Source organism: Talpa europaea, assembly GCF_964194135.1.
Source record: "Talpa europaea genome assembly, chromosome: 15".
NCBI lineage: Eukaryota > Metazoa > Chordata > Mammalia > Eulipotyphla > Talpidae > Talpa > Talpa europaea.
Genome location: NC_140083.1, coordinates 84,877,831 through 84,902,255, shown reverse-complemented (window position 1 = coordinate 84,902,255; position 24,425 = coordinate 84,877,831). Strand labels below are relative to the sequence as shown.

Genomic DNA, 24,425 nt, shown 5'->3' with positions numbered 1-24,425 from the left:
GCAAAAATATCAATATATTAATCTCTTCAGGCTAAACAGTTAGTAAAGGCCTTAAATTGGAACATTAAGCTGCATAAAGATCTGAAGGACACGCTTCTTTCTCTCCTATTGACATTAAATTTTCTTAAAAAATGTAAACTACAGGGCACTGAATTCTGCAGTGTTTAGTTTGGGGTGTGAGAGTTGTTGATTTTGTATCAGGCCTTAAGAACCCCAATGAGTCATATTAAAAGAATTGACAATACGTGCTACCCCATTGCTTTACGAGCTTAAAGAACAGAGTCTCTCACCCCCTTCCCTTTGTGGAAGTAAGATGTGGCATTGGAAGTGAAGACTACTTGGTTAGCTTCTTGTCTGGCCAATCCAGAACATTCATTAATTTCACTTAAGTAAATATTTATGGAACACCTACTCTGTGCCAGTTTCAAGAGATTTCTTCCTTAGTAGAGGAACTCAGTTCTTATAATTCATTTTGTTAAGTGTCTTAAGTACACTGGTGGGACAAAAGAGGAATTATCACAAACTTTTAATTTCATTATCAGATAGAAACTTGATCCTGTCATTTATAAATAGCCATGTGAAATTAAAGTCTAGTCACATGAACTTGTCTTCACCAAAATAGAGGCATTATTCAACAATTCCACGTGAAATGAATACTAATTTCTGTATTCCTTGTAATATCCCTTTATAGCTTTGTTTTCATAGTTTTGATTGATCTGTGAGCTCCAAGTGCTTCAAACTTCCTTGCCTGGGGCTGCCTATCAAGTAGTTAATGATCTATAAGCTGTGTTTTATGTAAATAGTTTTCAAATAACTTATGGGCCCTTTGATGGGAAAGTATGTTGAAAACTAAATATGAATTATTTTGGCACAAATTCTCTAAGAATAAATGTTTACCTCAAGCTTCAAGATTAAATTCTGGGGACAAAAAATTATAAATGTCAGGTATGGTCTTCATTATCAGAATAAAATCCCCTTTGGAATGTTCCTGGAGAAACAGGTTTCAAGCCTGCTAAGTATCTTAAATAAATAGGAAATAAATATATTTGCTTTGGCTCCCCTGGTAAATTGCATTAGACACAATTCAACTTCAGTTAAAACTTCTTCTAGTCTTTGAATTATAGAAGAACCCGAATCTGATCCATTAACAAAAGGATGGAGAAGATCTCTGGAAACTTACTTTTTTATGTGAAGAATTTATATATTTGGGCTCAAATATATACATGCAAATATAGGCTTTTTTTAATGCCACCTTTATAACACACATTCCTCCTGGTCCCAGGCCCCAGTTTTCTAAGTAAGATCCAACAAGAAGGGGTTGGTGAGCTTCCTGCCTCGTGACTTTCCAGCTCCTTCTTTTCGGAGCAACTATCCCTTCGGAAAAGTAGACAATTATGTCTCACTTTTTAATTGTAATTATTGTAATTTTAGCTCAATTGTTTTGTTCTCGGTGCACTGTAAACTCTATTGGTGTGTTGGTAGCACTTTACAACTGTGTTATGATCTGTTTTCCCATTAGATGCATTAATGTGTTAAGACATCTATTTATGGTTTTGTTAAGACATCTATTTCTAAAATTCTTATATCTGAGCACTTTTGTTTTTCAAAATCGCAATATCCGTAATGGAGGGGAATTGGTAATTTTTTTTTTTTTTTTGGCTTTTCCTAAGACTATGGCGTGTGCATATGCATGCACACACACAACACACACACATGCACACTTGATGCATGTCATGCCAAAACAAGTGGAACAACACTGTGAGGTTTCAGGTACAATGATATTCTGAAATCTAAGCTACTTATGAGAAGTCATAAGTGTTTAATAAAACAACCCCTGAACATCTTTATTAATCAGGCTGTTTGGCTGCCTGTATTTGCACCTGTATGACAAAAATACCTCACCACCCCCCCAACAACTTTTTAGACTAACCCAGCTGGAGGTAGATGAGACAGACTCTAGGTAAAGCTGTAAATGCTGTGAAATTTGTCTTCACCTCCTTTTTCTGCCTTTTTTTCTTCACACCCCCCCCTTGCCCTTCTGTTCTTCTCATGCTTCCTGTGCCTCACTCCAGACAGGAAAGGATCTTCTAATGACCCATTTATACCTATCGATTGACTGATTACACCACGACTGACATGCCTCACACTAATACATTACCTCAGCCAGACTCACCCTCTGATTTATAGCAGAGGCTTATGATCTCCTAGAAAGACTTTGCTTGTTATGCAAACTGGTAAAAAGATTGTTTTTGGAGAGTAAAGTTAGGAGGCCACCCGTTGGAGCTTCCAAAATTACAGTGGTATGAATTCAATGAATTTAATTTAGATTTTATTATATTCTAAGCTCTCTAAGCACATGTTCCACAGTTAGTTCCTGAAAGAAAAATTGTCCTGGAAACTTTTTAAAAATAGCAAGTTAGATTTGACTCAGGACGATGACAATAGAAGGGAGAGATTGAACTCAGCTCCACTCAAACAAAAGTCAGGAGCATTTTTTAAGGACTGGGTAGTGGGGAGCATGTGGAAGGAGCCTGCGGGAGGACGGGGGAGGGAGACAGTCTATGTCTTTAGTTCAATCTGTGTGTGTGAATTGGCGCACGTCAGTCAGCGCTAATCCCACCTCCTCACCAAGGTGCGAGGTGCGTGACCTGGGCTTATTGTCCTTGGTGATCATGTGTTGAAGGGAGGGCTCCAGGGTTCTTGAGGAAGGGATTTCTGGGTTGCATAAACTGGCCTGGGATTGGGAGAAAATGTGCATCTCCAAAGGGCAGAGAAAGAACTTACAATTGCAAATTTCATAAAGTAAATGCTAGAAGAAAAGGAAGATCAGCTGACAGTCTGGAGATGTCTCTAGTCCAACTGAGGGCAATCTAAAGGCTTTTTCCCCCCACTGCCCCCCTGCAGTCCTGCTCCCAGCTCCCTGCCTGCTGCAGAGCATTGTGACGGCTTCTGACTTTTACTGGATTTGATTGAAGTTGACCCGATGTCCCTACATTATTAGTTTCTTCCACCTGTGACATGTGTCCTGCCCTAGCACAGCTCTGCCTGTTGGCATTCCCCCCCCCTCGGTACCTCCCGTGCCCTCATCTTGATTTAATCTGATCTCTGCCATCTCTCCCATATGCCCGTGGCGCGGAATCACATACATTATGTTCTGGGATATTTGACATTATTTTCATTTGCATTTAATGATTTTTCATCCTGTAACTCTCCTTATCTGATGTCCTCAAATACACCCCTAAGCATAATACTAGCTACGACTGTGGTTTTCAAGTTTTGCCTGAAATCAATATGGCAGGGGGCTGTATTCTCTTTATTAATAGAGATGTTGTTGTAGTGGGGATTAATATTTATAGTCACAAAACAGAAGGAAGGGATGGATCCTGCCACAAGAAACTACGGAGGTAACAGCTTTGTTTTCTGGGAGCAGGAGGAAATCACTTACATTCTACCTGTGCGTGCTTGAACCCAACATATAGTATCTGGACTTTTCATGGAGAAAGAAAACGTCACTGATTTTCCAGAGTAGCCGCTGACCCCACATAGGAAAAATCTGTTCCCTCCCAATTGATTTTAGCCTCTCAGAGGATTGTCGTCAGCCCTCACCTCCACGGGGAAAATCGATGGGACATAGCCATGCAGAGCAGCGCGTCTCCAAAGTCCGGGTGTTTATCCTGGAATGAGACTAGGCTGGGGCGGAAGGCCGCAGGGAGCCCAGGGTGAGCACTGGAGGGGTTGCGTGGTCCTGTTTGCTCCCGAACAGCTCAGGGAGGGCCTGCTGCTCTAGCACAAGCATTAGTAGCAAACTGTTTACTTTCAAGGGATAATAAATTGTCTAGATAATACAATTATTTGCTTTCAAGGGATAATAATTGTATGGATAATAAATTGCATAGTCACCTGATCCTTGTCACGCCACGTGCAAATCTTCTGAGGGCGCCCCAGGGGCGCGTGGCGAAGGCCTCCTCTGCCTTCTGTCTAGAGCTGGAGGGGCCATGGACGGGATTCATCTCTCACTCGCCCTCTCTCTTCCCCACCTTCCGGCTCGCCTCACCCTCCCCTGCTCTCATCCAGGACCCTCCGTTCTCTGCTTGCTCCTTCACACGCACACACGTGCACGCACACACACACACACGCACACACACTCACTCTACCACTTTCAAGAAAAAAATGAAGTTGACTAACTTTAAGCATAATTTAAGAAGAAAAATATTGCCTTAAATGCAGCATAATATGCCAAGGGCACTGCCAGCAGTGATCAGAGGTTCCCATGCTCACAACCACAGCTCATGCTCCGGCAGGCTTTGTGCTTTCAGAAAATGCAGATGTGGAGGGAACCTTCTCGTCACAGGCCGCAGACAGCACGGTAAAAGCTTTGAAAACACAATCTTTCCCCTTTCAAAACATCCTTTCCCCGTTGAACACATCCTCGACCATCAGGCTTACTAGTAAAATGATTTTTTTATTTTTGGTGAAGAGAGAAGTCCCAGAGGCAGGGGATTGTAGATGGTGGAAGAGGTTGTTCTTGTCGTTGTGGATGGACTTGGTGCGCATGTTTCCCAAAAGTGGAACTGGAAGCTTCGAGCAGTTACATAGTCTGGTCAAACTAATAGCCAGAGGGTCAGGGTTGAAGCCCAGGTTGGACTCATTCCATAGCCTGTGCCCTGAGGAAGTCGCCTCCCAGCTGCCCCGCCCGCGCTGCCAGAGTTTGTTCAGCGTCTGTCTTCCGAGCTAAGGGCTTGCTTGGGCCTCCCTCTGCTGGACGCGGCCCGCGTGGTGAATAACCGTGCCGTGTCGGATCCAAGTCCCGCATGACGGGAGAGGAATGCGAATGGGGTGAGGAGAGGACACCCCGCCAGACCCGAAGGGGGACTCCAAGCACGATAGCGAGCGTCGCTGGCTGTTGCCCAGGCATCATTGGGGCACTTGGTCGGGTAAGAAGCCGTCCCTCAGTGAGGGAGGGAGATGCTGAGGCAGTAAGTTCAAGAATGCGGGTTTGGTGACGGCATAGTTTGGCATTTTCCTAAAGCACCTTCTTTCCCAGTTAGGCTGGAGACACCTCACAGGCCAGGGGGTAAGGGAAGCTTTACTGAGAGCCTGTAAAAAAAATCCCCAAATTGCAGAGAGACCACTTCACATTTAGTTTTCCATTTCACCTTGACATCAGTTTTTTTTAAAAGATTTATTTTTATTCATGTGTGCATGCATACAAGAGCCGGGGTACAGGCCACAGGTGCAGGGGCGAGAGGAGTCACCAGAGACAGAGTGGGGAGCAGAACAGGCAGACTGACTGAAACACACTGCTGAGGGGAGCAGCGGGTGAGTCAGGAGAGGTCTGCTGGTCCTTGTGGGTCACCTCCCTGGCCGGGGATCGAACTCGACTTCAGTGGCTGGCAATAGCTTCATAGTGCTGTGATTAACCCCTTGTGCCAGCAGGGAGGCCCCTTCAAATCAGTTTTAATTGTAGATAATGTTCATCTAATTTTATAACTGAGTCATCTGAGACTTTGGAATGAAATAACTTGAGCAGGGTCATGCCTAATAGGTCAATTTTCTAATTGGGGTTTATCTGACTCTAGTATATGGACTCTTAGTTGTTCCTCAGGAGGATTTTGTGAGACTGTGGTTACCACCAACCCCACCTTCTCTGTTTCTTATCATAGTGACAGTACTCCCTGCCTCTCCAGAGTTGTAAGTAAGATGTTATTTCCATCACTAGCAAACATAGAATATGTGGTCAGACGCTGTCACAAGTGCTTTATACGTGTTCACTAAATACATACACCAATGTGGTGAGGTGGATAATGTGACTTTTCCTCCTTTCAAAAAAGAGGAAACAGAAAGATTAATTTGCCAAAGGTTATGTAGCAAGTAAGTGGCAGAACTGGAATTTGAATCCAAATAGCCTTGACTCTAAAATTTCTGTTCTCAACTACTATGCAAAAAATTGTTATCTACTGACTTTTATATAAGCAGGTCACTTGCTGAGAACCAGATCCATGAGTTAATTTCATTGAAAACCATCGCCATATATTGTACTTCTCATCCAGAGAAATGTTCTCACAACGATAATGGAGATTCTGGATTTGTGAGGAGCAGCGTGATGGTGTTGATGAAGCCAATGTAGGGAAGGAAAATAATTTTTTTTTTCGAGGCTGAGATCTCCTGTTGGTTTTAGACCACATAAATATGCTTTGGTCAACTACTGACCACGTGTATGATGAGAGACCCCAAATTCCTATTGTCCTAGTGACATTGCGCTATCTCAAGGCCACAGTGTTGAAGGCCTGCAGCAGCCTAATATACCTTATGATCACTGACTTTACCATGCACTTGATTCTTCTTGCCTTGTTTTGTTCATCAAGGCCCCATGTCTACAAAACCCACTGCTAGCATTGCCAGGAAGAGGCCATTTTGAGTGATTTACCTGGGAAAGAGGAAAAGTTATTAGGGCTATAAAAGTGGGACGTCATGGTGATCATTGCTGTCCACTAGGTCCGTCCCAGGACACCACTGGTGCAGCCTGCAAGCGCAAGAGCAAAGTGATGCAATCTGTTAAAATACTCGCTTCATTGGAAGCAAAAAGACTAATAAAAATTTGAGAAAGAGAAGTCTAACATGTAGAAATTTCTAATGAACTAGATTGCAGACCAGACAAAGATTTCCTTACACCACCACAACAAAAGCAGAAAGTTTCTGGGGTTAAAAGTATGAAAAACTGGCCTTTGTGGAGCCATTTTAAAAATGGAATCAGGGCATCATTACAGAGAAATTGCATTGCTAAGCTCATGTGAACTGGGTCAAGAAATTTTGGCCTGGGTCAAAAGCAGTTGTTTTAAGAACCCATCAAGGAAACAATTGTTTGAGAAGTCATCCAGGAGACTGAAGTGATGACTCCACACGATTATCCCAGGCGCAGAATCAGTTTGCTCTCTCTTTGCTCTTTCTAGATAATCTATTATCGATAGCCAAGGATAGTTAAGCTTTTTAACACCAAGAAACTCCTCGTAACAACTACTTGCTCATCTTCCTCTTTTTCTCTGTAAAAACACTCAACTTTATCCCCCCCTTGGGTCACATTCTGTGTCATTTACCTAAATCTGTAGACCCCAAATTGCAACTCTTTGATCCCAAATGAACACTTTTTGGTCTGTTTAATTTTCTCCAAATCTTCAGGTTGACAATCAAAAACATTGGACCTGATGAGGATGCTAAATTCGCTGCTAGCTCTGGGTGATTTAAACCACTGGAGAAAACCATCCTTGTTTATTATATAATGTGAAAGTGAGTGGTAAGTCTGGAAGCGCTAATGTAAACACAACTGAAAAGATCTGGAATGGTAGAGAAGCTGATTTTGGAAGAAAACTGCCGGCTAGGGCCATCTTCAGTAGAGTTGAAACCTCCATCTGGAAATGGTTGCCTGCTGGGATTCCAAGTCAATGCCAGGCTTAAAGACTTTTCGGGGGTAGAAAAAGTCTTGCTTGGGGGCACTGTGGCAAGCTACAGATTAAGACCCTTGTACTCTGGCAGTGTCAGCACCCCAGTGCCAATGGACACATCAATAAGGACACACTGCTAGTCCTTGATGACCCAACTCCTCTTCCAAGGTGCCTTCTTGAATTTCTCTGCCATTAAAATGGAGAAGTACTATTTGGAGAAGTGTCCACATTCTCTGACAGTCACACAAAGACAACATGGCCAGAGACTCCCTTTTCCTGAATGTATCCCTTTTGTTTTAAAAGGCAGATTGACAGGAGAAAAGCAGACATTTGTAACACATACGACTCCTGTAGGCGTGTAAGATACCCAGAGAACTGAGTGACTCTCCCAAAGGACTCTAGCTACCCCCTAGCTACCATCTTCAGTTAAAAGACAAACATGGGGGTCGGGGAGTCACGGGAGGGAGGTTATCAAGCGAAGCATAGTACATGTTGAGTTTCTAGAAATATGCTAATCCTTCTCTTACATCCCCTTCCTTACACATGGAGATTTCACTTATAAATACACATGTCTCTTGCAGCAGGGTGGTTTCTGCTGGTTGTCAGGGATTTTGTTGGCCATTTCTGCTTGTCTACGGTAAAGGCCGCTGGGTGACTCTCTACATGCAGTGTTTGTAACCAAATTCAATGGTTTCGTTCTCTTGATTGAATAAACAATAGTGCCAAGACGTCTTACACAAAGAATAAGTATTTATTTCCTCGACCCAAGGAGTGAGCAAAACTAGTGTTTTGTGACGCTCTCTCCTAGAAGGTGACAGTAAAATTGCATGGTGTTGCAGAAGAGCTTCAGGAATATCTCTGTTGTGGGTGCTGGCATATACGGGGCCTTACCTTCAGCTGTGAGGTCTGCAAGAAAACAAACATTCAGGGAGACATAAAGTTTGTCATAGTCATGATTCTTCTTTCATGTCGGTTTGATTTATGGTCAAACTTGTGTACACGTTTGAGACAGCAGGGACCATTCCTGAACTGCTCAGATACAGCACTAAACACTGTACTGGTTTTCTCTCACTCAGCTTGCCCATCAATGCTATTGAAATTGGTTGATTCTCGTTGTGCAGATGGGGAAACTGAGGCATCAGTATAAGTGAATTGCTCAGTCACACAGCCAGTCACAGCTGTGTAAAAGCCAGCACCTGCCGGCTTCCTCTCGTGAGACAGCCAGATGCTGCCGCCAGAGGCTGTTTCAGCCCTTGATTCATTCACTAGGCTCGCTGGGTAATGTCCATTTCACTCTGTCCAGGAGCAAGTCAACTGCGCATGCTCCCTTCACTTTCAGGAGGAAAAGGCAAATTACAAAAGAACAAGCCAACAGCAGGGGACTTATCAAGGACATCAATTCCTGTGATGCCACTTGATCTGGGTGGGTCCTTTATTCCACCATGGGTCCTTTATTAATTTATTTTGCTTTCGTGTGCATGGCTTTCACCCTTGACTACCTTCCGAGAGCCTTGAAAGCAGGGACAGTTTTTCCTCTGATTTTATGTTCTCGGGAGATACCACGATGCCTCCCTGTTCATCAGTGCTGGGTCAATCTTCAGCATGTGAATGGGCTGGCGGGGACCTCGTGGTTAGTGACGAGTACAAATAAAGACATGGATTTTCTAACTCACCAGCGATCCTCCTGCAGCACTTTGCTGCTTCTGTATTGTAACTTAAATTTTACATTATAAATGAATGCTCACATCATTTTAAGAGGACATTTTCAGAAACTATTAACAACAAAATAGGTCTAAATGGTAGGCGCCTATAAAATCCTGCCCATTAAATGGGTAGTGGAGAATATAAATTTTCAGAAAGCTACTAACATTTTTCTTCTGAGAACTCACAGCAGGATTCATCTAGCCTTACTTAAAATTTTGATTTATATCCTTTTGATCTAGAGTGATGCTCAGAACCTGGCTGTTCTATATTGAAATTGCTGAAGTGTGGAGTAAAGAGAACCTAAATTTGCTTTTCATGTCCATCACTGGGTACAAAGCAAAGCTTCCATGTGAGACAAAGATTTTGTTGTAAGCAAAGATTTTGTCCATTACTGAATAATACCAATTTCTTCTATCTATGACTATCTCGCTGGCTTCAGAGTAGACCCCATGTGTAGAAACCCTCTTAGTTTACAGAAGGGTATGGAATTTTGAATCTACAAAATTAGATCTCAAAATCAGAAGTTAACCCTTTCAAGAAATAATCATTTCCTAAAATCAAATTATCTCAGCCCCTGCACTCATGAAGAATTGTACATAGGACACCACACAACACATTTGAGAGGAGAAAAGTAACTTAAAGATTCTTTCAATTTTGTTGAGGAAGTTTTAGTCCAAATAAGTCAAGTGGTAGTTCAAATAATATTCCTGGCAGATGATATTGCAATTTCCCTTCCACAGAGGAGGAACGGCAGCTTAGAGAGATGGATAATGTTTTCAAATTGCGTATTTCTGTTCTCTGCATGGCTTAGTCTGTTTGGGCTGCTGTAAAATAAAGGCACAGATTGGCTGGCTCATAAACAACAGAAATTCACTTTTGGAGCTCACAAGTCCAAGACTGGGGTGCCAGCACCATCAGGGGAGGAGCCTCTCCTGGCTTGGAGACGTCACGTTGTACCCTCACCTGGTGGCAGGGTGAGCTGGGTCTCCTGGAGTCTGTTTTAAATCTAGTATCTTCCATACACTCACATCCTAAAACCATCCCCCATGGCATTAGATTTTCAACATAAGGATTTGGGGGGACACAAACACTCAGACCTAAACAGTGCTCTTTCTACTCACTGGGCAAATATTTCCCTTAGGAAGTACTTTGACTGCACCGACCCCTTTGTAGACCCATGAACAGGAATAGCCCTGCAGGTTGGTCCATGCTGCTATTGGGACTAGAGGGCTCGAGCTCTAAGTTTATTTCTTGTGCGGTGAAACCAGGGACCCTCAAGCGGTTTCTCCTCTACCTAATCATTCAGGGACCCAGACTGATGATGGCTCTTCAAGTTCACCTTTGGCACTGACATATGTCCGACGGGAGGGAGTGACCGAGCGAGTGGGAGGCCTCTACCAGGCCTGATCCTCAAGGCGCTTAACTTACTTCCAACCACATTTGGTGTGTCCCATGCAAGGGAGGTTGGAGAGTGTAGGCTAGTTGTCTGCCAAGGAGGACAGAAAAGAAGGGGGGCTGGTGTCTAGACTGTCTGATTTCAGAATCCTTACCCAGCCGCTGTGGACGTGGCCTTCTGGACTTGATTTCTCTCGTAGCCTCACTGGCGTTCAAGCTGTTCTGGACATAAAAACAAGATGGGGATGCAGGTCGGCTTCGCAGTGAACATCACACCGTGCAGTGAAGATTCCGTACTTTGTATCGATAAGAAAGATAGCCTAGATACAAATTTCATCAACTCTCTTCTCAGTATTTCATTAAGTTCAGTGACTTCATGAATTGTCTTAGGCTAGTTTGGAGCAAATTAGAAAGTGGATTTCTGTCTTCCATGTTCTCACAGTGTGATGCAGAGTGTCCATCACAGTGGAATCGAATTGTTTCATAAACTCATCGAATTGTTTTAATTGGAAGGAGTCTTTAAATATGTTCCTTTTTTTTTTTTTACAAGGCAGGAGACCCAGAGGCCTTAGTGGCTTCCTCAGGCTGGCACGAGGCACAGGTGTGCGCGTGGGCGCCCACGGCCCATGTCTCTCCGCTGCTCTGTCTCGTGGTAGCTTTTCCCTGAGAAGCGCCGGCCGATGCTGCCCCCCTTCCTGGGGACACCGAAAGGCATAGTGTGTGTCCTAGAAGATCAGTGTCGCTCTTACAGTGCGTAGGCATCACGGTGTTCTGATGATTCACGTTGTGTGTGTGTGTGATTTAGGATGAAATAGAAAAACACTTTCTCTCCTTCCCATCAGAAACAGGAATATATAAATGGGTGAAAGGGGTTAAAAGGCACAGACTTTCAGTGATGAAATCCTTTGGTCATGGGGCTGGCACGCTCAGCAGGGGACTGTAGTTAATAGAGGAGAGTGGTTGGACGGTAGGGCTTAGGAGTTCTCAGCACGAGAAAATTTTGTAATAGGTGCAGTCCGAGGTGCAGAGGTTAGAATTGTGAGAACGTTGCAGCCACAGCAATACCAAGTCAGTATTTTGTGCATGTAAGTCTAGTGATATTATTATATGTCAGTAGTAATGTGTGTGAGTGTACACATGATATATGTACATAGAGTGTGTACAAATGCATCGTATAGGGGTGTGTGTGTGTGTGTGTGTGTGTGTGTGTGTGTGTGTGTATATATATATATAACTATTTGAAGTGACCTCAGGGTCCTCATTTGAAAGGTCAGTTGGAACTCTGAGACGATGTTCCAATGTGACTGTCTCATTGTGAATTTCCTGGCCTCTACTTTGAAGGTGGAAATTTGCTTCTTGCTCTTAAAAGTAAGGGTAGAGATTACTTTTGGCTGATAATTATCTTGTGCTAATTACAACCTTAATTAAAAAAGAGGAATGTTCCAGTCAGCACATTTTGGGATCAAGGGCAGAGCCATGGTCAAGTCACCACAGGAAAAGGGAGGTTCGTGAGACCCGATCTATGAAATAGTGGAGGAGTTCGGAGAAAAGTCCGGAATGCCTGAAGGACAGGCATCAAGGCAGCGGCGGGCCCACCTCCTTTCTCATCTCCTGCCAGAGTTTGAGCCTGAACTTCACCTCCTGTCTGGTCTGCTTCCCCTGGGCCCAGACTCTCATCACCATGAGGTGCTCACGGAGCTCGCCTGGGTCCGCTGAGTCGTGCCACGTGGCCTTTTGGCTCTAGTGTCTATTTCCTTGGTGGCTCTTCCATGACTTTGACTACAAATTTTCGAAGAGTCGACTTGATTGGTTCAGTTCTTTTCCAGAGCAACTTTTACGAGCACAAGTTGCTAGACAGTGTAGAGAGACTACTGTGCCTAGATTTGCCTTCCTCACTTCAGTTCTCACTTAGAACTGATAATACTTGGGCCTCCCTGGTGGTGCAGGGGTTAAGTCTCAGCACTTTGAAGCTGCCACCAGCCACTGCAACATGAGTTCAATTCCTGGCCAGGGAGCTACCCACAGGGCGCAGCAGACCTCTCCTGTCTCCCCACTGCTCCCCGCAGCAGTGTGTTTCAGTGGATCCACCTGTTCTGCTCCCCACTCTGTCTCTGGGGAGTCCTCTCACCCCCCGCACCTCTGGCCTGTACCCCAGCTCTTGTATGCATAAATAAATCTTTAAAAAGCTTATAATACGGATACATGTTTGTGATTGAGAAGAGACAAAGAATTTAAATTTCTCCCAAGAGTGAGTCATCTTTTATTCTGCCTCTTGATATAGACTGGGGGCCTCCTTTGGTTGGAAATTCATTTGCTTTCGTTAATCAACAGCAGTGTTAACAGCATTATTACCCATTAGTAGCCATCTATTTCCCTCCCAATAATTTTATTTTTTCCCATCGATAATGGAAGCGTTTTAGAAAACAGGTGTTGTAAAAATGTCATTGGCACTTTGCTCTGTGCTCCCTGGGCATCCCGACTTCATAAATTATTCAAACTTCTGAAATTTCATCGAACTATCTAAATGACCATTTCTTTTAATTAGATTGCTTCAGCCTGGACATCTAAAAATGTGCCCTATTTTCTCACTAATGAATTAAAGTGAGAAATGAGCTGTCTCAAAAAGTTTTTGTTTCAGCACATTTTCCCCATTCGAAGTGATTTACAGCAACTAAACCCACTAACGAGCTTGCGCTGCAGATGCCTGTGGGTGCCGCAGGTGATGTTTTATGTCTGCTCCGAAGGGGTGGGCCACCCCGGGGAGCTCGTCAAGCTGGTAAAACTGTTAAATAGGAGTGTGTGGAGAAAAACAAAATTTGAGAATCAATGTGACAAATCGGAATACAAATAAGACCTGAAATCTAATGGAGAAGAAACCGGGTAGGAACAAATTCACAACTTGATGCTCAATTTACTCTCTTCTGTAGCTTTTGTGTCAGATTAAATTCTTTCATGTGTCTCTCATGTCAGCGCACATTAAGCGTGTGTATTTTTTTTGAAATATGAATTACATTTTTCTAGAATGGAGCTAACTTTCCCTCACCGCCACATCTGTGCAGTTTGCATGTGCTGCACCATGATGGTGTTTGTTAGTTACCACACGTGAGAATACAAGTAAGTGATGTCAGGTGGTTGCAAAGGAGTTTTAATATGTTATCTCCTTTGGTCTCCAACAGGACCTTATGGAGCCATTTACAGCTGAGCAAATCAATTCTTTTTCTTTTTTTTTTTAAATTAATTTTTTAAAATTTTTTACTTCCTTGATCATTTTTAAACAATATTTGCTTCCCCCACCTCCTCAGGGGCAGTCCCCATAGAGTTTCCTTCCCCAAGGCACCTGTGCACCATCACCTCAGTCCCCCGTGCACCTCCCTCCCTCCCTCTGACCCCTTTCCCGCCTCCCCTGCAGGATGTCTCTGATTTATGATTGTTCAAAGGCGAACAAGCGTGTTCAGGGTGCACTCCAGCCTGTGTAGACGGAGCTAGCTGGCACTCAGCTATTTCGGCTCCACAGCCCATGTCCTTTGAGACACGTGAGCATTGCACACGGGGTGGTGGCGTGACCCCGCATCCCTTGACATCGTTGAGCGTGTCTGGAGCTCTATCTGCAAGGCAGGGAGGATAGTGTCTAAGATCATGATTTCTGGAAAAAGGCCACCTGGTTCTCAACTCTGGTTTTGTCTCTTACTGGCGATGGCACTAGGCAGATGTCTGTGTCTCAGTTTCTCCATCTGTAAACCAGGGATAATTTTAGTTTCCTCTCCGGGAGTGGTTGTGATGATAAAGGGATTAATGCTCAACCTACATTTTATATTCAATCAATGGTAGCAATTGCCATTGTTCCAAAGTTGTTTCCACAGTGAATGATCTTTACACATAGAATGTGATGCACGTCGCTTCGTGCTTTCATCAATGCAAGACCCACAACCACTATTCAAGGTGAATGATTTGTGTAAATATTTTTCTACTGTGAACACATTTTTATACACATGCATTTATGGTTGGGTAAGAGGTAGTGATAAAATATGATCATATTAATGTATATATAAAATATGTTTATAATTACATTAATTATATGGGTATATATATGTTTAATCTAGGCAGGCATAAAAACCAAATGCTCTTTAAGTCAGTCTCCCTCCTATGGAGACATTCTCTTCAGCAGATAAAAAAGCATTTGTAAACAAAGGTTAAGGGTTTTGCTAAAATGCCTTATAGAATTTAGAACCTACCAGTCATAAAGCTTTGCAAAATGTTGAGTCATTTTTTTTATAAAGATTCATTTATGCATAAAAGAACTGGGGTGCAGACCAGAGTTGTGGGGTAGATGAGAGGATTCACCAGAGAGAATGGGGACCAGAGCGGGCAGATCCACTGAAACCCACTGCTGAGGGGAGCAGCGGGGAGACAGGAGAGGTCTGCTGCACCCTGTGGGTTGCTCCCTGGCCACCGGGGATCGAACTTGTGCTGCAGTGGCTGCAGGTAGCTTGACAGCACTGTCCTTAACCCCTGTGCTACCAGGGAGGCCCCAAAACATTGAGTCGTAAGAAAGGGTTTAAGAGACAGTCTCTTAAGCCCAGGATTCCAAGACATGATAGGGCCAGCGATCCTCCTGTTGAAATGAGAGGTAAAGGCAGGGCCTTGGAAGGCAGCAGGGAGAAGCCAGGAAGACTTGCTCGCCGTATTTTCATGAGAATCAAACCTCTGTGTGTCTGGTGTCATTTCACCAACATGCAAGAGGAAATACTGTGTTTCTGCACCAGACCCAGCAAAAAACAGGCAGCAATAGTTACGAAATGGAGGTTAGGAAGTGAGCTGGTTGCAGATACACCTTCAAGAGCTCTAAGCCCATGAGCAACAGGAAAAATAGCAGAAAGGTGGTTTGGGTTATTTTTTTGTGACTTGAGAACTATGATATAAAGAAAATTGTTTTTGTTATATTTCACTTAAATCATCGCCAGGGGGTCTTGCAATATTTTAGTCTGATGCTAAGTGATTGTCTATGGAGCCTATTTTGTTAATTTGAAAGACCTAATATTTAATTAGGTTAGTTTATCACGAGCTCTGTCTGAATCTGTGTAGAGAATTCTGTAACTGCTTAAATGTTCCACAGTCTCATTAACCTTTTAAAGGAAAACAACAGGAATTAGTTTTACCTTCTTAAATTACTTGTTTACCATTTATTAAACACATACCACATACCGAGCAGTTTACACGAAAAATTTGTCTACAGAATTTTATAATAAGGAATTAAGATGCACAACAGACAATGGAAAAAAACTTGTGTCATGCTCAGGTGAACAAAATGCTCTCAATATTCATTTCCCTCTTTTGCTGTATCCCACTTGGGCTATTTCCTGCCCTAGCTGGACACACACACTCACAAGCACAGAATCGTGGTTTTCCCCCCACACATGCCTTAACCCTTTGAATGCACGGCCGTCTAGTGCCCACCTGCCATCTCTTCTATTTCAAAAAGGTTAGTTACCACTCCCCTCCTTCGCCCCCCAAAAAAAACCAACTCTACAAGTTCAGTTTTATTAAGAAGAACAAAGACTAAGAGCGATTTTTCACCAAGTCCCATTTCTCACCAGGAAACGCTCCTCGTGGGTCTGTGCGTTGTATTTATAGACGATGAAGAGAAAGGTCAGGGCGGGAGAGCAGGTGCTTGTCAGGCGCCAGCTCTTCCCAGGCTTCTTTCTTATTCATCTCGACATCGAGTCCCGAGTCCCGCGTTCCCTTGTCTTCCCAGGGCAGCTCGGATTTAATCCTTTTCTTCCCGTACCCTAAGGCCAGCACGTCACCCCCTTTCTCCTCAAGGGGGAAGCTCATCTTCCTCTCCAGAGCTCTTGTATCCCAGCCCAGCCGTGTCCACTAAACTACTCCAGGGGCGGACTAAGTCCTCACGTTACAAACAGTATTTTCTTTTTCATATTTATTCTGCATTGACTCAAATAAGTGCGAGTGTTTCGGGTATTAAGATAGACTTCTCTGACTCAGCCTTCCCACTAATGCGTTTGGAAAGCTCCTCCGTATGAAGCAATCTCGGAAGCAACCCCAAGTTTTGTGACAGTAGCACACGACATCCAAATTTTAGAAGCTTCAAGCACCTCCAGATTAGTTCTCACTCACAGAGCCATTCCGGTTGGTGGGGACCATGTTCCATTTCTCTGCACCTGCAGCGTCAGGCTGACGTAGTCCCCGTGACCGAGAACTTAATTGGTCGCTTTGGCTGATGGGAAGAAATGTGAGGGCTCACACATTCCTTCTTACCACAGCCACGCGGACGGAGAGCCTTCGCTTTGGCTCATCAGTGACTCATGCTAGTTTAGCTTCTGTTGTGTGTTCCTAGACACATCACCTCTAAATTGCATGAGGCGAGTCATTACAGTGTTACCGTGTGTCCCGAAAGGAGAGAACCAAAAATACTTGGGGTGGTCATTAGTCCTATTCCGCAATTACTTTATCTTCTTATAGTTCTTGTCAGGCAAAGGAGAAATGAATTTCGATATCGGCATTGGGATGGGGAGGCAGAGGCAGAGGCAGAGTTTTCACCTGTCCATTGTTTTCCAATGTCTGATAAAAGCGCCTCACAGTAAAGGTGGTCAGTGGCATTGGAGCCGACGTGAGGCCCCTTCTGGGGGGAGCGCTCAATCCGACCTCACCTGCCTGCTCCTGGCTGCAGCAGAAAAGCATCCCACACCCCAAGCTTCTGGAACCTCGCATAATTCAGTATTTTGCCAACTAGTGCCACTATGTGAAGAAGCCCGAGTAATCTCCTGTGTCTATTTTGGTTTCCATTCAAAGACCTGCAGGACCAATCTCATCAGGACATATTTGTTTCCCTAATTCACCCTCAGAAGTGACCGTAAGAGTCTGTCCCACGCAGTCGATCACCGTGGAGACATTTATCGCCTCTCTGCTGGGACCCCACCCCTCCCCTCCGCTGTGTCCTCTGCAGTTCACTGTTCACCTGCCAACTCCCTGCCAGATCAGTCTCCCACTCCTTCCAGGAAATTCTCACTTTCCCTGTTTCGTGTAGCTGCTTCATATTCATTTTCTTCTCAGATTTCATCTCTCACATTTCATAAAAAAATGGATGAAATCAGACAAGACTCTGCCTCACCTTGTCATTGCTTCACCTAGTCAACACTCTCATGCCTGCCTCCCCTGCAGCTGCGTCTCCCCCATCACTGCCCTTAAAATGACCTTGAGTGTCCCACATCCATCCGATGCCAAGCATCTCAGCTCCTTGTTCTTCCTCAAGAACATTTACTCTCCCGCATCGTCAACGTCCCTCTCTCCAACAGCTCCTTCCTGCAGGCGTGTTTCTATCCCTGGTGGGGCGGGGAGACCCCGCTCACCTCTCTTTGGCTTCATCCTAGCTGTTTGCTCCGTTTTCTTCCTTTCACAGAAAACCCATTTGAAAGAAACTTTTGTAATTGAAACTGCATGCCACTCTCTGCTCAACTCGCTTCATCCATGCTTTTACTTTCATCATGGCCCCGCAGATGATTTTTACCAAGAACCGTGGTAATAATGGTAACCCGAGCTCATCTACAGCGCCCGCTCTGCATAGCGACTCCCTGCATCTGCAGGCCGACCCGACCCTGTGGACTGGGTGCTCGCAGCAGCCGTCTCTGGGATGTGCAAAAACTGGTACCAGACAGTTGAGTTAATTTGCTGTTGAGAGGAGCTTAGATTCAAACCGAGCTCCTCGGTTCTGGGGCCTGTGCTCTCAATGACATCGTGTTACTTCATTAATGGACAATGATGTCCCTCTATTTATTGAAAGTTTTATGAGCATTTGCCCCAGCTGATCCTCTTGCCCTTTGATTCAGCGCTTCCTCGCATGTTCTTTCCTTCAGTCCTCGTCAGTCTTCCTTGTGATGTCCGTATTCCAGACCCAGACATTGAACTGTTCTTTGTCTTCTCTATCGGTAACCCTCCATAGTAAGTTGGTGGCTTGAGATCCCCCCTGCCAGCTCAGCTCTCCTGAGCATCTCTCTGCAGCCAGAGTTTCCTCCCCAGGCTCCGTTTCATCCCGGCTGTCTCCTGCTTCACAGCCCCACCCGGTGTCTTGTAAGGGTCTGAGACTTAACATGACACAACAGGTGTCAGAACCCAATCAGTATTTGGCAAATTCCTCTTCCCCCAAATTTTTATCCATAAGGAACACCCGTTTATAATTGCTCTGGTTAAGCTGTGAAATCTTAATTCCTCTTCCCTCACCGCTCATTCAGCTCTCGAGCAAATCAAACCACGTCTGCAATAAATACCCCTATTTCCCCCTCTCTGCGGCTGCCTGTTCTACCATCTAGACGCCTTCCTAACTGGGCTCCCTATTTCATCCTGGCTCCCTTTGTTATTCTCGAAGGGGTGCGTATACTTCTAAAGGACAAACAGGATGCTAGCACTTCTGCCCTTTGGGTGGAATAAAACCTAACTAACAAGAATAAAACCTAACTTCCTCACCCCGGGATACCAGCCCCTACGCGTGGGACACGTTGCCCTCAGCCTCTCAGTGGTTCCATCAGGCCAGTCCCCTCGTGTTCTGGGGAGAACATCACGCCTGCCTTCCTGACCCTTGTGTTTTGTCGCTCCTCTTTGGATTGCTCTCCACTCTGAGAGTCTCATGATGGGCATTTCATCGTTCCAGTTATGAGCCCATAGAGGTCGTCCCAGACTCAGAAAAATATACATCCCCTCTGGCATCATTATTTGTAACCACATTATTGCATTTCCTTCAAGAAACTTAAAAATCTGATATTGTCTTATTGATGGTTAAATAAGTATTTACAACTTATTTAATTTTATTTTTATTGCGGGAACATTGCTTTATAACATTGCATAAGTAATTCATAGATTTTATTTTCTCCAGATTCCATGTCCCCCTAGTTCGCTCCGGCACCCCCATGCTCAGAACCAGGCTTGAGGTGGTAGCGACACAGTAAAAATGTGACTAAGTCAAGTACCGAGTAGAAAGCAGGACCCTGACTCGTGTAACACAAAGCATTCAATAAAATAATAACGGAATCATCTTTAGATAAGAACTTTTCTAAAGCACAAAGGATGGGAAAAGAAACTTGTTCTCAAGGCTTTAGCTTTAATAGATATGTGTTTGAATCACACATTGGATCTGAGAAATCCCCATTTATCTCGACAGTGGCAGAAAAATCTTTGTGGCATTGGAAACGGGATCTGCTTCTTGAGAGGTCTTTCAAGGATGACATGGCAAAGCTGCATGCCACATTTTTTTTTCTTCGTCTCAAGTGTAGGGGCGGGGTGGTCGGTTTGTGTGGTTTGCTCTCGTAAGGAAGTCCGCACAGTCTTCTAAACTGAGTTACTGCATAGTTGTTCATCTCCAAGGCGAAGGTTAATATAAATGCACGGGTCTCAGTATGTTTATAACATTAAATTTCAGATCTCCTACTTTTTCTATTTACATTTGTGTTATATAATATCTTGAAAATTTCTAAAAGTATAGTATTCCTAAAAATATCTGATTTCTTTTTTTTTTTAGCCTAAGAGATTTTTACTTTATCATTTCAAGATCAGGTTCTTTTTTTTTTTTAATTTATACAAGAGCTGGGGTACAGGCCAGAGTCGTGGGAGGGTGAGAGGATTCACCAGAGACAGAGTGGGGAGCAGAACAGGCAGACAGACCGAGAACACTGCTGAGGGGAGCAGCAGGTGAGACAGGAGAGGTCTGCTGCGCCATGTGGGTATCTCCTTGGCCAGCTGGGAATCGAACTGGTGCTGTGGAGGCTGTGGACAGCTTCACAGTGCTGTGCTCAACCCGCTGTGCCACCAGGGAGGCCCAGGCCATATTTTGAAGAGAAAATGCTGAAAGCAAATGAATCTAAACAAGAGCCTCCCCATAATGCATCTCATAAAGTGAGATACAAACATTTCAGTCATCTGTGAAGCTCAGTGGCCTTATGCAGAGTGACAAACGGGCCTCACAGCTTATAGGGCTGAGTCTCTGGACTAGCTCTGAGCTGACTGCGGCTGGTTCTGGGGCACTGTCCTGCAAGCAAAATGGAATGAGTTTTGGGCCTTGCAATTGCCTGGGACTTTCAGGGAAATGTTGCCAATTTCAGGAATCACCCAATTAGTTCCTTTCCAGGCCAACTGGGCAGACCACTACCGAGGAGGTGGGTGCCGGCCCGGCCTTATCCTCACCTCTAGAGGAGCATAAGCTTTGCCAGCCCCTCCGCATGGAGGCCAGGACTGGTCTCTGCCCCTGGGTCGCCTTACTTTAACATGTTAAAATCAGGGCATCAGAGAGGTCAGATGCAAATAAAGGTTTTTGATGATGGCACTAAATGCCCCTACAGTTCACCCCGTTCCCACAACTCTCTCTGATCTCCCCACTAATGGTTCCTGCTCCAGCAAGCACTTGCTGACAGCAGCGGTCCCACTACCCCGGCAAGAACGTCAGCCTGTGTGATGGCGTCAGGTCGTTGTATTCCTAGCTTCCCGCCCGCGGGCCCTATGGAGCTACCCTTAACGTCCTGGGGATTGCAACGAGGGGGTCCGGCAGCTCTCCGGGTGGCTCACCTCCCGTCTGTCTTGTCCGCAGCGCACCATGTCAGGACGGGCACCTGCGAGGTGGTGGCACTGCACAGGTGCTGCAACAAGAACAAGATCGAGGAGCGCTCGCAGACGGTCAAGTGCTCCTGCTTCCCGGGCCAGGTGGCTGGCACCACGCGCGCCGCCCCGTCCTGCGTGGATGGTGAGGCTCTTCCGTTGCTCTGCAGGGCTGGGGCAGCTGGGTCTGTCCTGGGGGCCACGCTAGGCACCATGCGGGTTGACCGTGGTTATTGGGCACCTGAGAGCCTCTGGAAGGAGCTCTAAGCTCTCAGCAGTTTGGGGACACCAGGAATTATAATGAGGTTCCAGAAAGTTCATGTGCTGCTGACTGGGGCACTGCAGTGCTGATTTGCCAGCAGAGCACAGGCAGGTGCATGTGGGGGAAGGGATATGAGAAACATCGATGACTGAATAGTTTGGGTTTCTAGACCTCAGGACGGTTCTTAAATGGCACACATGTGCGTGAGTTTAGCTGTGCATAGCATTTATATGAAATATTTTTATGGAGACGCATCAAAATATTTCTTGGAGGGCTCAGCTAATTACAGCAGCATATAAATCTTTATTTGGGCCTATTTAATTGACATTACCATAAATTATAACTGAAATGATTACATTAGCCTGATCCATCCCTTGGGATGAGGGTCACCGTGCTGCGCGCAGTAAGAGAAAATTCTCTCAGCTCTCCTGGCCCTGCTTTTCAGGCTACTGGGGGGAAACATTACATTTAGTCTAAATACTGATTCTAAGCATTTTTCACGTTTTCATGTAAATTGGTACACGTCTCCCTTCACATGAAAAAATCGCTACTGTCCCAGAACAAACACTATTGTATTATCCATTTACACATTTTCTGCGGGCAGCTCTCCGGGCAGGTGGTATTCCCCCGATAGAATAAAGTCCTTTTAATCAGAAAAAATGGAAAGGTTGAGCCCCTTTTTGTCCGCTTGGACGCAAAGGAAAGCGTGGCTCACACTCCAGTCGGCCAGTCGTGGGGAACACTCGGCGCACCCAGAGAACAGACATGTCCAAAGAGAAAACACTCGGTTGCTTTTTCTCTCTTCTGCAGCTTCCATAGTGGAACAAAAGTGGTGGTGCCACATGCAGCCGTGTCTTGAGGGAGAGGAATGCAAAGTCCTTCCTGACCGGAAAGGCTGGAGCTGTTCTTCTGGAAATAAAGTGAAAACGACCCGGGTAAGTGGACGGCGGCTGGAGGGAACCAAGTGTCTGGGACTCACTAGAGCTGGAGCCGGGCGCGGGCAGGACACCCTCACGTGGTCGCGGTAGAATGAGCGAGGATAGTTCCCCATGGTGCATTTTCCCATCGGCTCCCTAATTTATTTTTTCATCGCATGTTTTTATTTCACTCCGAGTATCATCTTCCAGAGCCGCCATCAGCCGTCATGTTACCTGTAAATAAACCCCGGTGTGTTTTGTCACGAGATCCTGACAACGTCACGCTCCCCACGGGTGCGCGCAGGTTAAATGCTGGAGCCGTGACCCTAATCCCTTACTCTTCCCATGGGTAGTGACCAAAGTTCTTTTAAAAAAAGGATCTTATTTCATAGAGGACTCAGCTTCCAACCAAGATTCTTTGACTTTGTGAAAGCGTTTATTTTAATCTCCCTGATTTCCAGTTCAATAAATGGTTGGCTGTCACCCTGAATGTCAGGGTCAATATGAAAAGGATCCTTTTGAGAAAAAGATGCATTTCAACTTGTGATGACTGACTTCGGGGTGGGGGGGGCGGTGGGAGAAATCAAAAAATAATTAGCTTTGATCTTTGATTTCCTAATTAACTCCATAGATATGCTGAATGGACAAAATTTAAATATTTTCCTTATATGGAATCAGCAATGACATGTTTATTTTGCTGTGAGTGGGAAGGAGACAAGTGATTAGTCATGTAATTGGGGCGGGAATGAACTAATAGTATGAGAGAATGTATTTGAAAATAACAAAACGAATCTGGTTCACCTATGGTTTTGTTTGCCAATGTTTTCCTTCTAAATGGCTTAGCAAAATAAGACGTGCAGGTGTGAATGTTCGTCTGGCGTAGGAGACAGTTGAGGCGGATCTCCTTGAGGCTGCACCGTTGCCAAGGACATCAGGTTGCAGTTCGCCTGCCCCCCCGCACTGACATAGTCCTGACTTAGCTCTGGCGCAGCATTGCTGTGCCCGCAGTGGACGGTGAAGACAGAGGGCGTCTACCATGTATAAATAACAATATTATTCAGAAAAATCTGATTTATTTTTAATCACTGGGATGCACGCCCTCTTGCCAGTTAGCACACGGGAGCCTCGCCTATGGTGAGCCCAGCAGCCACGGACGCCCCAGCCACACAGGGGCACCTCACGGAGGAGATGCAGGGTCCAGAGGCCCTGTGAGCTGCTCTCAGCCAGAAGCCATGTGTGATTCATGAAACCAGGGTCTCTCATATGAGACGATCACTGCAAGCAAAATGGCTGGGGAAAGAATTAAAATGTGCAGCAGCGTATCCTCTCCCTCATAACTGCCCGGTCCACGCGGGCGTGCGCTGGGGAGCCTCAGGCTAGGGAGCGGCGCGGTCAGCCCAAGTGAGCCATGAGCATGCTGGGCCCCTAGACGTGAGTGGCGCCTGCCAGGCCGGACTGTGCATCAGGGGCGGTTGAACAGCTCATCCGAGACCAGGCGGGACCTTTCCTTCCGTAAATGTGAATTCCATTTTCTAAGTGCAGGGCTCAGGAAGCTCATTTTTTCTGACCCACTTTCTATTCATCCAAGTAAAGGGGAAAGCAAAGACTCAAGAGCCCTCGCGGGCGCCTCAGTGTTTTGCACACACATGCCGAAAACTCCCAGACACTGCCTCTGGGGAGCAGGGAGGGGGCAACGCGTATCTCCCGAACCCTGTTCCTTCCCTTCCAGGATGTCTGTGACATCCCTCGCCGTCTGCTGGGCGACTTCTTGCCACTCCTGAGTTCAAAAGAAAAGTCATAAGAACCTTTTCATTTGCAACTCACTTTCAAAGATAAAGACTAGGGAACTTTTCAAAGAGTCGTTAATAAAAGAATAATTTTCCTAGTGTGAAAGAGCACATAATTATATGCTAATTAGAAAACAGAACTAGCAGGGGGGAGAGCTTGTAAGGTTTGAGGGAAAAATAATCTTTGATATCATTGTCGCGATCCTTCGGAACAACAGACTGGGATTCATTCCTCTTCATGTCTTGATGTCCTTTCTCCGGGGAGCAGCCCCTGGAGGAAGGCACATCCTGCTTTCAGGATTGACAACCTGTGGCCACTGATACTCCC

The 24,425-nt window shown here is 45.2% G+C and overlaps 1 protein-coding gene across 1 annotated transcript in view; it reads left to right on the top strand.

Moving 5' to 3' along the window:
* TAFA2 (TAFA chemokine like family member 2) overlaps positions 1-22,421 on the top strand; it is a gene marked incomplete at both ends in the record, with an annotated part of 65,085 nt that extends 42,664 nt beyond the window's left edge. Inside the window, 2 exons of the mRNA XM_084256189.1 lie at positions 21,124-21,276; positions 22,204-22,421. Of these exons, the coding sequence (XP_084112315.1) occupies positions 21,124-21,276; positions 22,204-22,421 (371 nt within the window). The remainder of the gene's footprint in view (positions 1-21,123; positions 21,277-22,203) is intronic.
* Positions 22,422-24,425: the final 2,004 nt, after the last annotated feature.